The sequence below is a fragment of the Thermobia domestica genome, chromosome 2, assembly GCF_964235325.1.
Source record: "Thermobia domestica chromosome 2, izTheDome1.hap1.1, whole genome shotgun sequence".
Classification (NCBI taxonomy): Eukaryota; Metazoa; Arthropoda; class Insecta; order Zygentoma; family Lepismatidae; genus Thermobia; species Thermobia domestica.
This window is the reverse complement of record NC_137455.1, coordinates 258,571,679-258,586,422: the sequence shown is the minus strand read 5'-3', so window position 1 is coordinate 258,586,422 and position 14,744 is coordinate 258,571,679. Positions and strand designations below refer to the sequence as shown.

The window sequence follows — 14,744 nt, the reverse complement described above, 5'->3', positions numbered from 1 at the left end:
TTGACAAACCGAATGGTGGATTCATTCACCACTCCCGACCAAAATGCACAATTAACACTTATGAGGTTTCCTGTGCAGAATTTCCTAGTTTGAATTCGTAAAGAAAAAGCACTCGCGATTGTGTGATCACCATGCGTACTTTCATACAACCCTGTTCAACACCGCACAACTTTCTGACTGACTGGGTATCCCAGACTGTTTGCTGGTCTGCACGTTTGTGACATTAGATCCGTGACCTTGGCCCATACTTGTTAAGGTAATTTTCTCACCAAACCTGAAAGTGGACATTTCATTCGCACGAAGCTAATATTTTAAAAATGGACGTTCGATAAGCAACAACAGAAATATATTTTCCAAATTAACTCTCGTAATTTACACACAACGTAACTTATCGAATATTAAAAATGTAGATTTTGAAAATTAACATCTTGCTATATAACTGACACACTAATGCTTCTCCATTTGAATAAAAGGAAACTGAGCAGAACCCATATACCATTGCTAGCAAGGTTTCATATTCGATATAGTGGGCAACTCGAGACATACGGGCACCAATTACGATTATTTCATTGCGTAATATTAGTACAGTATTATTAACAGAACTTGAAATTCATGTTGAATTGGAATTGTGCCTTGGAAATAGTGGGAAGTCTTCAACTCTAAAAGTGTTGAAGTTTTCAATGGCAGTTGGAAGCTTTCTAGATTTGGAACAATTATTCGTAGTAGGAAACCACTGCCAAGTTCAATTTATAACTGGTTTTTAATCTAAATTTCTATCAGTAAAAAGCCAGTTTGGCATCATTTGTAATTCCCAAACTTGAAATTTAGGATATAAATTCCATTTTAGTGTAACACTTGAATCATAGTATTTTCACATTTGAATCATAGAATAATCACTTTTAACCACCAGTCCTTTATTTAGACATTGCCGACTATGTGACTACAGATGCTGTTATGTTAGTTGTAAATACGAAAACAAGAGAATGGATATGCTAATAATTCCATCAAGTGAATTTTTAGTCTTAAGCTGAAACATTACGAAGGAACGAATTTTAACTCTTTAGGGAGGCAGTCAGTCTTTCTTCACGGACAAAAACAGGAATCCCTGAAAGCCATCCAAATCTATGATTGGGCACTGAATGATTAATTTATTAATTTGAGAAAAGCAAATGAAGCTTATAGGCCACACAAGTTCTCCCCATCTAGATTGTGTTTATATACCACAACCGTTTTCAAGGACCGACCGGCAGTTTCTATATACCATGCCAGTCTCTACAGAGTTAAGAGCAGTTATTAGTAAACTTGAAGAAAGAAGGAAACCAAAGAAAATCATTGTATGTATATTTATTGAAAGTTAAATGGCTGAAAATATACAATTGATCTTTAGAACAGTCTTTTGTCTGTGCAATGTGAATGAGAAATTTGCTAACATTTCAGTACATAACATAATATCAAGGAAACTTCATATAACAGTGTTTTCTAAGTAATATGCACAACATTTAATAGACGAAAAAAAATACGGTTCTTCACGAAGGCCACTATATTCATCATAGTAAATCTTCACAAATTAAACCAAAGCCACAATCAGAAGCACATTATCTGTCTTCGAGTATATACATTTTTTCTGACATGATTGAGAACAAAGTTCGTCGAAACAACTGCGAAACAATATTTGCAACAACAGATAAGTATATAAATGCGAAATCAAAGGAAGTCCATTCAATGTATGAAATTTTCAGTGATGTCAACTTTTATTTACAAATATTAAATAGAGGCAGTGTTTATAATATCCTAGACCTCATCTATTTCCTGATCCGCAACAAACACGAGATGTTTTTTTTCTTCCAAGCTAAGGCCTTTAACAGGCGAGAAAACTAACAAGACTTAATAGGTTTGTTCTTGAAACCTCGAAAACGGGACATAAGTTATTTGAACACTCTTACGATTCAAGTAAATGTTCGTAATTTATATTTAGCCCAGGAGACAACCCACCCTGGGAACGAATTAAGGACTTTAAACCTCCGTAAGCAAAAAGATTTCTTTTAAAACTTTTTCCTGAAGTCCTTCAAGGATACAAAGTCATGCGTCATGACTTTTTGACTGGTCTAATGATCTCTACAATATTACAACTTTCACTATCGTAAGAAATACATTTAAAAATTACACGTGTCATAATAACAGCATCCTACATTTTGCAACATTAAGCCCCCACAATTTTTATTTCATCTTCAAAATTGATCTTCTGCTTATAGCTTAACATTTCACTTTTCTGTTTAATATTAATAAAACCCTTGCCGTTTTTTTAAATTCTCTCTTGTCAGGCCAGCACTTTTAACATATGTGCTTGTAAGAAAGGCCTCAAAGAGAATATATTTGCCATAATTCTACCTAGGGATACGGATTCAGTGCTTTTTTTTTTTTTTTTTTTTTTTTTTTAATGACTGGATTGTGTTCGCGATATATTTTTTCTAGAATATCGATGTAAATACGAATAACAATGTAACATTCCTTTGTATCTTTTAAGTAATAAAAACACAGAAGAAATACAACAAATCAATGAAAAAGCACGCAAGGTATCCATATTCATGTTTAAATTACCAGCCTTTCACGATATGGTCGAAGCAATTCAATCCACCAGTTTTAATTACGAAAGAAAATATTACTGTATTTTCAAGACTAAAGATACATTTCCACTGGAATGTTCACTGAGCATTTAAGTAACAATGTATATATTCGGTACTGAATATACATATAAAAAATAAATAGCAACGACACCCTGAATAAAAGCACACAAAATAATCAAAGTATAATAAAACCAAGTGCTAACAGATTACAAGAACCTGCCAGCCTTGAAAATCCATAAGTTTGACATTATCACATGCAAATTTCACTATACTAACAACTACGATATAAAAAACAGACAAAAAATTACTCAAAATTTCATTCCTTAACATATATGCGCGATACTTGTGAGTAAATGCATGCATGTGAACAATCCAATATTGAACAAAAAAATGTTTTTGTTGATTGATTTACATTAATTACAAGAAACGTAAACCAAGAGACTAAATACAAGGCAATGTAATAAGCATCTTAGTAACTTAGCTTATAACAATACTGATAACATATTTGCATTTTAAAAAGTAACGATTGACCTAAATATACATATACACAGTTAATTATCACACTCTGAAGTTTCACTTCTTCTGTCCTTAAAACACGTGTAAATTTCTTGTTTCATTTATTGCCCTTTCTTCAGGGTAGCATCTACTGCAGCTTCTGTGGCTAGAAAATGAGAAGTTCAAATTAAATGAACAACTATTCAACATATTAAGTTAACCAATAAATTACTCCAACATTATTTTTATACAGATACCAGCCGTAAAGAAAACCTTCATTAACAGGAATAGTGAGGGTAAGGGGTGTGTATACAGACGGACAGAGGTGATCCACGGGTGATGTAGAGATAAGGCTCTACATTTTTTTGACCGACACATACTGGACGCCTTTACTCCCCACATATCCATCTTACAGAGGCTGGGTGCATCTCTGAGCTGCGCTGCATGAGATTAGAACAACAAACGTGTGTCGGTAATAGAAAAAAAGTGAAACAACACAATAGTGACGCAAACGAAACAAAAGGAAATGTTTAAATATCTATGTCGTACAGTGAGAAGTTGTGTAGATGTCCTGTATATGTAATAATATATATGGGTAAATACGAACTACAGGTATATTATTGCTACTACGAACCTAAATATGGAATTCGCGACGACATTATGGTTGAAAAGGGCATTATAAAGCAGGATTTGGAACACATTGTTCACGTCTATTAATTACAAAAATATAAATGGAATTATTGATTGTTACAATATTGTTTTCTCTCTCTTTACCTCCACACAGAATTTTAAAAATCCTTCGCATTTGGTACGAACTAACATTTTTAAAATCAGTGAAACCGAATTACAAGAACAATTCTTCACTTAATGCCCTACGCATGTATGTAACTGAAAGCCATGAAAGTCGATAAAAATCACAAATACTAAAAGATCAAGGTACAGGACTTCAGGGTTCCCACAAAAAAGTGAAGATCGATTTCATTAACACATATTCTTGAATATAAATGGGAAGATATGGGGCAAATTCTATCTTACACTTTCTAACGACCTTCTCCATCCCCATACCCGTCCAACGCACTTTTTTAATTACCATTTACATATTTGTTATGTTCAATATGAATAATTGTTATTTATACAAAACTTTTCATGTAAGTACATAATATATGTATGATACAGTACCACATACCTTGACATTGCAAAATGGACTTTTTTTGGCTTGAAAAAACAATAAAAAGCAATGTAACATGCAATCAAGAACATATTACCAACTCTCCCTGAGAACTATTACCATCAGTCCTAAAATGAAATTAAATGAAATCTTTTAAGTTTTACGTTCCACGGATATGCCGTCTAGGCTAAAGGAGACTGATGATGAGAAATGAATGAAATGGTAAAATGAAAAATGTGGGAAAACCCTAGGAAACCCACGCACACGGTGTTTGTCCATCACAAAGTTCACCTGGCGCGAGCTGGGATCGAACCAGATGTAAACGTTCTACCACTGAGCCACCGAGGCCCACTATCAGTCCTAGTATTGCCAACTCTGAGACATGTTACATTTACATTTTTTAAACATAATTTTGTTTTGGTTACAGTTCTTGAATTTGTTCTAGGAGAGCGTCTTGTTCTTGTTTGTAACATACTTCCATTTGTTTCTTCTTTGCTTTCACTTTCTTAAGCACTTACTTTTCTTTTTTCAGCTCTGATTTTACTTTTCTCTGCACTTTATATTCGTTTATGGTTAAGGTATTCATCATAGCGTCTCCGAGCTGAACGAACTGAGAGAAGCAATCTTCAAACAGGAACAGATTCTACACCTGCATAGTACATAATTGCACCATGCAGCCACCTCTGTGCTACCAGAGAATCTTCGATTTGGTTTTCTACAATTAAGTGTCTTATTGACTAAGAACCCGTCCTCCACTAAGACTTTGCCGTGGAACGAAATTAAACATTTCCCCAATATTCCACAAATCAGAATGTTCTTGTTTCTTGGACATTACCTTTGCAAAGGTCATCTAACCTGATGCTGCCCATCTGCTCTTCGTATTCTCTTGTCACGAGATCCCTGAATTTCAGTACAGAAAGACATTAATCGACACTTTGCTTTCTCAGCTACGGAATCAGATATTCTGTTATGCTCATGCAGAGTTTGTAGGATGCGTTGCATTCTAGTCTGAGGAAGTTCTGGATTGTTCTTTGGTAACCTGCGGTTTAAAGTTGACTGAGAATGTACTGGTTTGTACTTTAGAGGGCTCCTTTCCACAATCTTATTGATTGTGCTCAGCAAAAAGTTTCGACAGTCAAGTCTGAAAGCCAGTTTATCTTTACCTGATGCTTTCAGTTCTTTCAGTAGTTTTTATGTCTTAAAACCGATGTCCACGAAGATGACAAGTCATACTTCGATTTGAGCTTTTACATGATCAATTATCCTCCTCTCTGTCTGTCTCTCTCTCTCTCTCTCTCACACACACACACACACACAGTACCTCAATCCCTCAGCACGAAATAGCAACACTGCATCACTATCATCATGGGAATGCTGCATCATTGTGGTCTTTTCACATGTCAATCTGTACAACTGATAGAAAGGAAACAATGTTCGATTGAGAAAAAGAATGTTACACTTGCACACTTACGTTCCCTGACTTTCCATGACATTTTACGCAAAATGCATGATTTCCCTGACATTTCCTGATTTTCCACAATGTGGGAACCCTGAACTGCCATTTGTTGACAAGCAAATGACATCGATTGCACTGAAAGTGCGAAATATTTTCAGAGAAAACAATAACAGTTAGATGTCAAAGGAAGGAGATACTAACATCATTACACAGATTTTAAACTCTTATTATACATAATTTCTGCCACTGTCCTTCTAATATCACAGCTACTATTATTCTGTAACACACGTTAACATATTCAGGGTTGGTGTATGTTTTCATTTTCCAAATATTTCCTTACCAAGTATATTCACACATAGAAAATAAAACTGAACATTCCTATTCAAATTCCAACTCCTCATTATTTTAATACTTTCTACGATGGATTTACGAAGATATGGAGTCACTAGCAACAAGAGAGAAACATGTAGAGTTCATCCCCACGAGATCTTTTTAAGTCGTTGGCCAGTGAAAAATAGGAAAGGAGGCAATTTCATATTTCTTTGACATAATTTTGATGCTCTTCTTTCTATTTCTTACACGCATTTCCTGATAAACTATGACTTCCTCAAACTGTAGGTTAAGATTCTAAAGAGGACACTAACGTTTTCTAATGTTTTATTTCTTATACTAAAAACACACTCATCTGTAAATAGATTCACTCAATAGAATACTGGAAGTCTTAACAATTATATACAAGTTAAATATTTCTTTTATCAACTGAATGCATATAAAATCTTACCATGTTGGGCTATATCATGTAACTTCTGCTGAGCTTTACCAAGAACACTGTCCACATCAGCATGGTGCTTCAAAAATAACGGACGAACAACACGATTATATAAGACAATGGATCCGTTCATTGAAAGAGGCAGAAAGCACCATAACAGGAACACACACTGAAATGTAAAGTTAAATAAACATTACTTCTAACTAATTTGCAACAAAACAAATATATTTTTTATTATTTTTGTTACTTCCTATATCATGTAAAATGTTTTCTCCTTTGGCCCTCTGTACATTATAGATTAAAAACGTAGTTAATTACAAGCTCTAATTCAATTTTTAAATAACTGAACTGAAACAATATAGATTGAGTTCCCAAGTCCTTGCTATATTCTAGTCCTTCTGACGAACCCATTCCGTTAGTTTTGCTTTCCTCTACCAAACTCTACTTACAGCTGGTATCACTAATACGTAACCACCTTCACCACTGGTCTAGTAGCTAGTGTGAGAGCATTTCGTGCACGCAGTCTCGGGATAGTCATAGCGGGAGAGAACTGAAAGCATTAGAGTGGTTCGGCTTCCACCTTAAACTTTAAATACGACTCATATAGCCTCAGTGCTAAAAACAGAAAATGAAATCTAAGTTTTACGCCCCACGCTTGTGCCAGTTACGCTAAAGGAGACTTTGTGATGAGAAATGAGAGAAAGAAGAAAGTGGGAGGAAACGGAAGAACCCCGAGAAAACGCATGTACACGGTTTTTGTCCACCACAAAGCTCAGTTGGTGCGAGGTGGGATCGAACCTAGGACCCCATGCAGTAGAGATGAAACTCTACCACTGAGCCACCACGGTCCTGTGCTGAAGAGACGCTAAACTTCAACAAACAATTACGTGACCCTGCATTTTAACGAAAGTGCTCTTGACGTATGTTTCTAGCAAAGCAAAAAACAAAAATAATTATGTTTTATTAATTTCTGATAATAATTCATTTCATTTTACCTTTCTGGGAGTCCTTTGTATGAATCCTATTATTTATTTGTTTGAAAACCTGTATACTCGAATTGATCATAGGTAAATACTATAGTAGTACCTAGGTAATTATATCTTTCATTGCATGTAAGAAATTTATAAGTTCTAGCACGTAAAAATAAATGGGCCACTTTCTGCTTATTTCCATCAAGAACGTGATAATCACATTTTTGTAAATCGCACCTTTACAGGGAAAGCAACATGTAAGACTTTAGCGGTTTGTTTTCATTAACGAAAGAGCAACAGGGAGAGATTTTGGTAAGGTCCGGTATGGGGCTTCAGTGTAGTTTTTCGTTAAGTTCTATGAGATTTCATCTATTACATTTCAGTTTTGACAGAGTAACCGTAACATGTAGCGAGTTCTAGACAAAAAGTGGGATCCTCTTAGCTGCGACACTTGATTAAAACACAGCTGAATGTATGTGTTATCGCTTCTCTTGAAATGATACATTTTGTGACGTAATATTTATTCCGCGATACATTTGATTATTTTAATTGCACCACCTATTTCTTTAACTTCTGCAATACTAACTTCGTTCTTCTGTATTGTGTTACAAATTTATGGAACAATCATCAAACGTCTAAATGTCGCTACTTCATCGGCAAAACCCTAGCCAGAAAATGGCAGTTAGTGGAGACATTTTGAATGAAAATTAAGTGCATTAATTAAACTATATACCATTTGCGAAAATGATGAATAAACTGATTTTCCCGACAACACATCCTCTTTCCTATATAGGAACGAATTCGACTGAGTAGCGTAGTCCTTGGCGAACGACACGATAAGCCGGAGACCGGAGTTGGATCAGTCCCGTACTTTTGTACTCAATTTTCAATGAACATGCACTTATAGAATGCAATATTAAGGAAAAATTGATAGATTCATTCGATTTCTCATACAATATCGACGGTACCAACATTGTAAGTGTTCACTAATATACATAGAAACTGGTTTGTCAAAGCATAACAGAAATTGAGACATTCTGTGTGAGTGAATACCAACTTCAAGATGAGGGTTATGTCGCTACTCAGATTGCGGACTGGCTAGAGCAGTGGTTATTACGAGGGTTGAGCTAGTGGCTATTATTTATTTATAAATGATTCAAAATAGACAGTGTTACAAAGGTTTACAGTCCTTCAAGTGTACCTCCAGGTAGTTATCAGTAGGGCCCGGGATTTTATGCCCTATAAAACTGTAAAATATGTCATAAAAACTTGAAAAAATGTCATCTCACAAAAAAAAAAAAAAAAAAAAAAAAAAAAAAAAATTAATATGAGTACTTAATTTACAAACTCATTTTTAGGGAACATTTTGTGGTTTCATTTTTTTATTTTTAAAATGTTTTATTTGAACTTAGTTCACAGCTACAAAAGGAACATTTTCCAGTTGTGTTTCTAAACAGACTTTTTTTTTTTTTGGAAACTTCTATCGTATTTTTTAATGTTTTATTTTACTTAGCTTACGGTTACAAAAGGAACATTTTCAGGAAAACAATTATAGAAGGTTTTTCGTGTTAATTTGAACAGTTTGTATCGAATCTCTAGAACTTGTGATTTCAGTTTCTTTTAGTTGAACACACACCCACACACAAATTGAGAGAATGTATATATTTCAATGTCATACGATGCTATACACTTGAAAATGAAAAATAAAGAGCGGACAAATCAATAGGCAAAAGTAATTTTAAGCATTGCATTGTGACACGAAGACCTTCTTTAGGTTCTCTTGTGCGAAACTTCGCCTATTATCTACAAGCAGCGACTGTACGTTCTACGAGAATGTACGTTTCACACATCACGAAGTCAACGGAGCAAACCTTAAACATACTCACATTACCCGAGAGAACGAACAAATTTTAGAGTTCTTGTTTGAACTTCTCTTACAATAATAAGCAAATACACGAGGAACAAATTCACTATTATTTGTGATGCGGAAGGGGAGGAGATTTTCTGGACGACGAAGGAATGTGTGCGGGTGCAGAGGCGTCTCAAGGGGTGGGGGACTGCTCAGGGCCTTGCATCTTTAGGCACCTCGCAACTAACTTTTGTCGATGCAGCAATAGAAACAATTATGAATTAGGATTTATTTACAGAAAAAATCCGTCTTCGTACTAACATTTCATCTATTCGTAGGTATTAGATCGCTGGCATAGACAAATAGGAAATAAGCGAAGTAAATAACCGTGAGAATTTGACCCATTAAAATGTAAGGGTCTTCAACTGGTCGGGCTCTAATTCAAGTTAAAAGAATTCGTGTTTATTTTAAGATTGCAATAATGAATGTATATAAGCCTTTCTTTCCTTTAGTACCAATAACTTCGTTGAGATAAATTGATTTCGATAAATTTTATTATAATTAGCAATTTTAAAAAAAAGATGGCAGCGAGGACTTGTAAACCTTACTCGCCTTGCTGTGCAGATGAGATGGTCAAGATCAATACTGGATAGTGAAAGTGTATGGAACAAACAAAAGAACTTCAGAAGGGAATTGGAAGGGGAGGGAGTACAATGCTGTGACACTTGAAATGTGTCTTGATCTATATACTTCAACAAACTTGTCCTATTAGATTACGCAATTTTTCGTTTCTAACTCCGATTTTTCAAAGTATTGAAATGTTCTCGGAGGGAGTGACCTCCCCTCCCTTTAATCCATCCGTGGTGTCATTCTGATCTTTACTTTTTGCTTTTCGCTACTAATTCAAAATGCTTATTCAAACAAGTTTTCTTCTTGTGATTGTAGGGGGTGGAAGAAACAAACAAACCGTGAAAGGAAGAAAGAAGTGGTTTTCGGCTCTTCCAGTCCAGACCATTCTAACCACTGAGAAGTGAAAATCACAACATGATTTTTGTGGTAAGATCGTCCTTTTAAAAGCCGCTAACAAGCAAACAGATGATCCGCAATCCCCTCCCCCTTTCCAGAATACTTTTTATTCTCTGTTGCCAAACTTACTTAAGAACATATTGCAATCTAATGCATGTAACGTAAATCGGAGACAGTGGTTGGATTTATATGGGTCTTGTGTATTTCTATTAAAAAATTCCAGTCATTACCTGCAATACTTTGTTAGAAATTACCATATGAAAATTTACGTGTTATCAAATGGAGAGTTAGAAACCTAAGGAAAGAGATATAAGATCCCTTTAATGACAATGTCATGCTGAACAGCCTCTGGCACATTGAAGTTTTACCGAACTCTATTGTGCTTGTTTAGGAAACATCGTGACAATAACCTTAAATTACACGACGCCCGCGTACCTGTGTGTGTAACAGATCGCCCGCTACACGAAGCTCTATTCTTCTCGTCTATCGCTCTTGCGCGTGACGTCCGAAGGGAGAGTCCATTTCTGCTCAGGTAAGGTAGTATGTAACTAACATGTAGTACAAGAGACATTATTTGATCGCTGTGTAGCATCTCTAAAGTAGTGTTGCCATTATTAAAGTTCCAACTCTCGTATATAAGTTAGATAATAAGCGCAGTTTATTATACAAATCATAAAGATGATAATCTTAAGATTCCCTGTGCGAGTTTCTCCACGCGTAGATATCTTAAATCATTATGGTTCTCATGGTTGGTGACGACAAACTTATCTTACAATGGATAAAGATTTTTTGATGACTTGTACTTTATCAACTTAATGTCTTATAGTTTTATAGTTTTCATGTGGTTTGAAATACTTACATGTTGGAACTGAACGAAGGAATCAAAAAATTGAACAACACAGAAATTCTGGACAGAAACTGGAATTCGATACCTTCATCGTAGTCACCAACCACAAAACAAGCAAACCCTAAACTCCTGCATTTGTAAGTTCTTCCTGTGTAATTCTTATTCATTCGATTCTTACTACCCCCCCCCCCCCTTCACTTACTAGTGTCATGATAAGTGATCGTTCCATAGACCCGTAACACATTAAAGAGCAAAGTGAATATACTTTTTAAGTTTTATTTACAACACAGCTCTTCAACTGATTGATTGCACTTTAACGTCTCCCGTCAGCAATGAGGATACATGAAACTCAATGTACTGTTCAAAAGTGGGATCCGAAACAGTACTCAGGATTTTACCCGAAACAAGTTACTTCTCTGGGAATTGAGCCAGGAATCACGCGCGTTAGCCATTTGGTCACGAAAGAGCGAGAGCTCTTTGAGCACCTTAAGATAAGCAATGAAACGTTTAAGATAGTAATGAAATGTTTAAGATGGAATTTCTATAGAAATATTTTTAAAAGTCGTGATCAACTTCTTGATGAAGTTAACATTTGTTCATTAGATATTTCCGCACTTTTACTTAATATTCTTTGTTCTATGGCTTCCTACATCTATTTCATATTGATAAAACAAAATATGTACCGTAAATCAGAAAATAATTTCATATAACCGAATACATGTACAACCACTTGACCGAAGTGCTACACACCTGTTGAAGACAGGACTGCACTCACCGTATTGTTACACAACGACAATTTGAAACACCACTGGAACATTGGACAACACTACTTGGCAGCAGCTACTATACCCGCATAGCAACAGCTATGGACTGATGAAAGCTATGTTTTAAAGCTGACAGTTTTACTAATTTAAAGCATAAAAAAACAGGCTGGCCGTAAAACTATCATTTTAGGATCATCTGTCAATAGTACAGTTAGTGAGTGAGAATATGTATTTAGAGCAAACGCCGTGGCTCAAACAATGAAGATTACGGGATTTAAGCGTTTCAGAAAAGGAGTGTGGGATTGTCTATTATGTCACAAAAACAGATCATTGAATTAGACCAATATTTCAATCAACTCACAACATTTCACCAATTCCAATATTGCGAAAAGGGAAATCCCCTTAAAAAAAAAAAAAAAAAAAAAAAAAAAAACGTACACTATTGATTTGACACATTCAAGTAGTCAAACTTCAAGTAATTCCCTGTTGGAAAGGACGATTGTACTACAAATTAAGCAGAAACTTTATCAAGACAACATAACAGCTGTATGTAAATTGAGACAGTCAAAGAACATCCATCGTCCCTCTCCCCCTTTAAAAAATAAATAAAAAGAAAAGAACGACTTCTTCCAATATTCGTTGATTGCAAAAGGAAGATTCCGTAGAAAAGCAAGATCAACATCATCTGCTAGACGCACAATTTTGAAACTCCTCTCTTTGTTATTTAGAAGATTACTTAGTTTTGACTTTAAAAAAATCGAAAGATAATTAAAATGGAAAGCAAGTTCTATTATTCATTTTTTCATTATTCTTTAATTACATTATAATTTCGTAGGTCATTATATCTTAATTTGTATCAAGAGTATATCCATATTCAACATTTGATAATTCACAATACATTTGAAAGGTTAAGAATTTATTACATTATTATTTGGCTCTTCTTTTGGTTACCTTCACTCACATTTGTAAAACATTCAATCTATTCTTCATGGATTATGTCAAAATCGACATATAATTTACGCGCACAAACTTGAAACACATCTAATTAAAGCAATATTACCTTACCTTTATCGGCATACTATATGAGACGGACCTAAAGTTGAAAGTGGAATTCGAACCATCTTAATGCGTCTAAATTTCAAGATTTTCACACCGAGAACTGACCCAGGGACCCCGTGGGCCAAAGGCGCACACAAACAAACTGGGAGTTGCCTAAGCCTTTGTAGTTTGACCAATGAAGCCAATAGTGGAACGATAGCTTCTGTCTTCAATCGTCAAACAATAAATCAAGAGTGAAATTCACCTTGACCATTTCCACTTACGCTGTATCCGCCTTAGATGTGATCAGACTAGAGAATAAGCGCAAGTGTTGCGTCTATATCAAACTCGCTAATAATATGCTTACCTACATTATATATATATATATATATAAAAAAACACTTTCACAGCAGCAAACGATTCCTACAAACTACTCTTTAGTCATGTCATATCAGTAGTCATCAACCGTAGATACCCCCCCCCCCCCTTCTGAATTTTATTAGCAAACAACTGGGCAAGAGAAGTTCGGAAAATTCCTTATAATATTACAAAAACAATCCCAGCCTCCATTCCTTAAAAATTCATGAACCTACCTTTTCTAACACTTACTTTATCATGAGAGGCATTAGAAGCTTTTTGTATTCGTCAGAGAACTGTCCACTGAAAACTAGTCTACGTGCATACTATATTTGAGAATTGAATTTGAAATCCTCCGTTCCCACTCTGAATTAACGTCAAATGTTTAGATATAAAATTTTAATTTCTGACGTCAATTAGCCTTTGAAAATCCCAGAAACCATAAAATATATTTGTCTGCCACTTTGATAATTTCAATTCTTCAATCTTTGAGAAATGATAATTGTTACGATGACGTATTATTATTCCGATAGTAATACTATATTTTCTCCAATTTCAATTGTCTTCATCCACAATCCCTTTACCGTTTTTCTACATCTCACTACACTTTCTATTTCCACTGTTCAATATTATATATATGAACCAGCATAAATAACTTGCTGTTTGTTTCGTCGATCATTACAAGTTCTTTGGACTGTAAAATCATTACCGCCGTGTCTGTCACGTACCGTGCAGGAACTACGAAATGCATTTAAGTAGAAAGCAGTTTTTTTTCAACAGGAAGAGTTACTTGATCTTGCAGAAAACATCAGAACATACATAGAAAAAATAATAAGCTGAGTGGTATGAAGTACTCCTAAATCATACATTTTCCCCTGAATTAGGACACTACATATGTTATGCATCTAATTACTGTGAGACAGGGCATCAAGAACAAAATTTGTCGAAAGTTCTTTTCGAAACTTGATTTAGAATCTTGTGAATCCCTTTGCCAGAGATGTAGTTTCAGACGGGGACAATTTTGAATGAAACAAGTGTTTCCTTCATTATGAAACTCGGTAGTAGTATGCCACACGAAACGCCAAAAGTATGCTATTTTCGAACAGCTTGGAAAATTATTTCTAATAAGGAACTAAATTACTACATCTCGCACTCTAATTTACGTACCTTCGCAAGCCAGTAGAACGGAAACCAGCTCAAAAATATGTCAGAAAAAAATTCACAAAGTGAGAACAGAGCAAACACTATCCAATATGTTAGCCACTTTGTATCAAAGCGTACGCTGGATAGACGAAACCAATCACATTACAAACAAGCTGAGCCCCAAATCCAAACAACATATACAATGCTAAAAATGATACAACACCTGTAAAACAAGAA

General features: G+C 35.1%; 1 protein-coding gene across 1 annotated transcript; it reads right to left on the bottom strand.

Moving 5' to 3' along the window:
- Positions 1 to 1,328: 1,328 nt before the first annotated feature.
- Positions 1,329 to 14,725, bottom strand: LOC145678462 (receptor expression-enhancing protein 5-like). The gene is given in 4 exon segments (XM_081748627.1): positions 1,329 to 3,285; positions 6,525 to 6,681; positions 14,532 to 14,638; positions 14,641 to 14,725. Coding segments are annotated over 4 exon segments (372 nt in total). The 5' UTR covers positions 14,705 to 14,725; the 3' UTR covers positions 1,329 to 3,241.
- Positions 14,726 to 14,744: the final 19 nt, after the last annotated feature.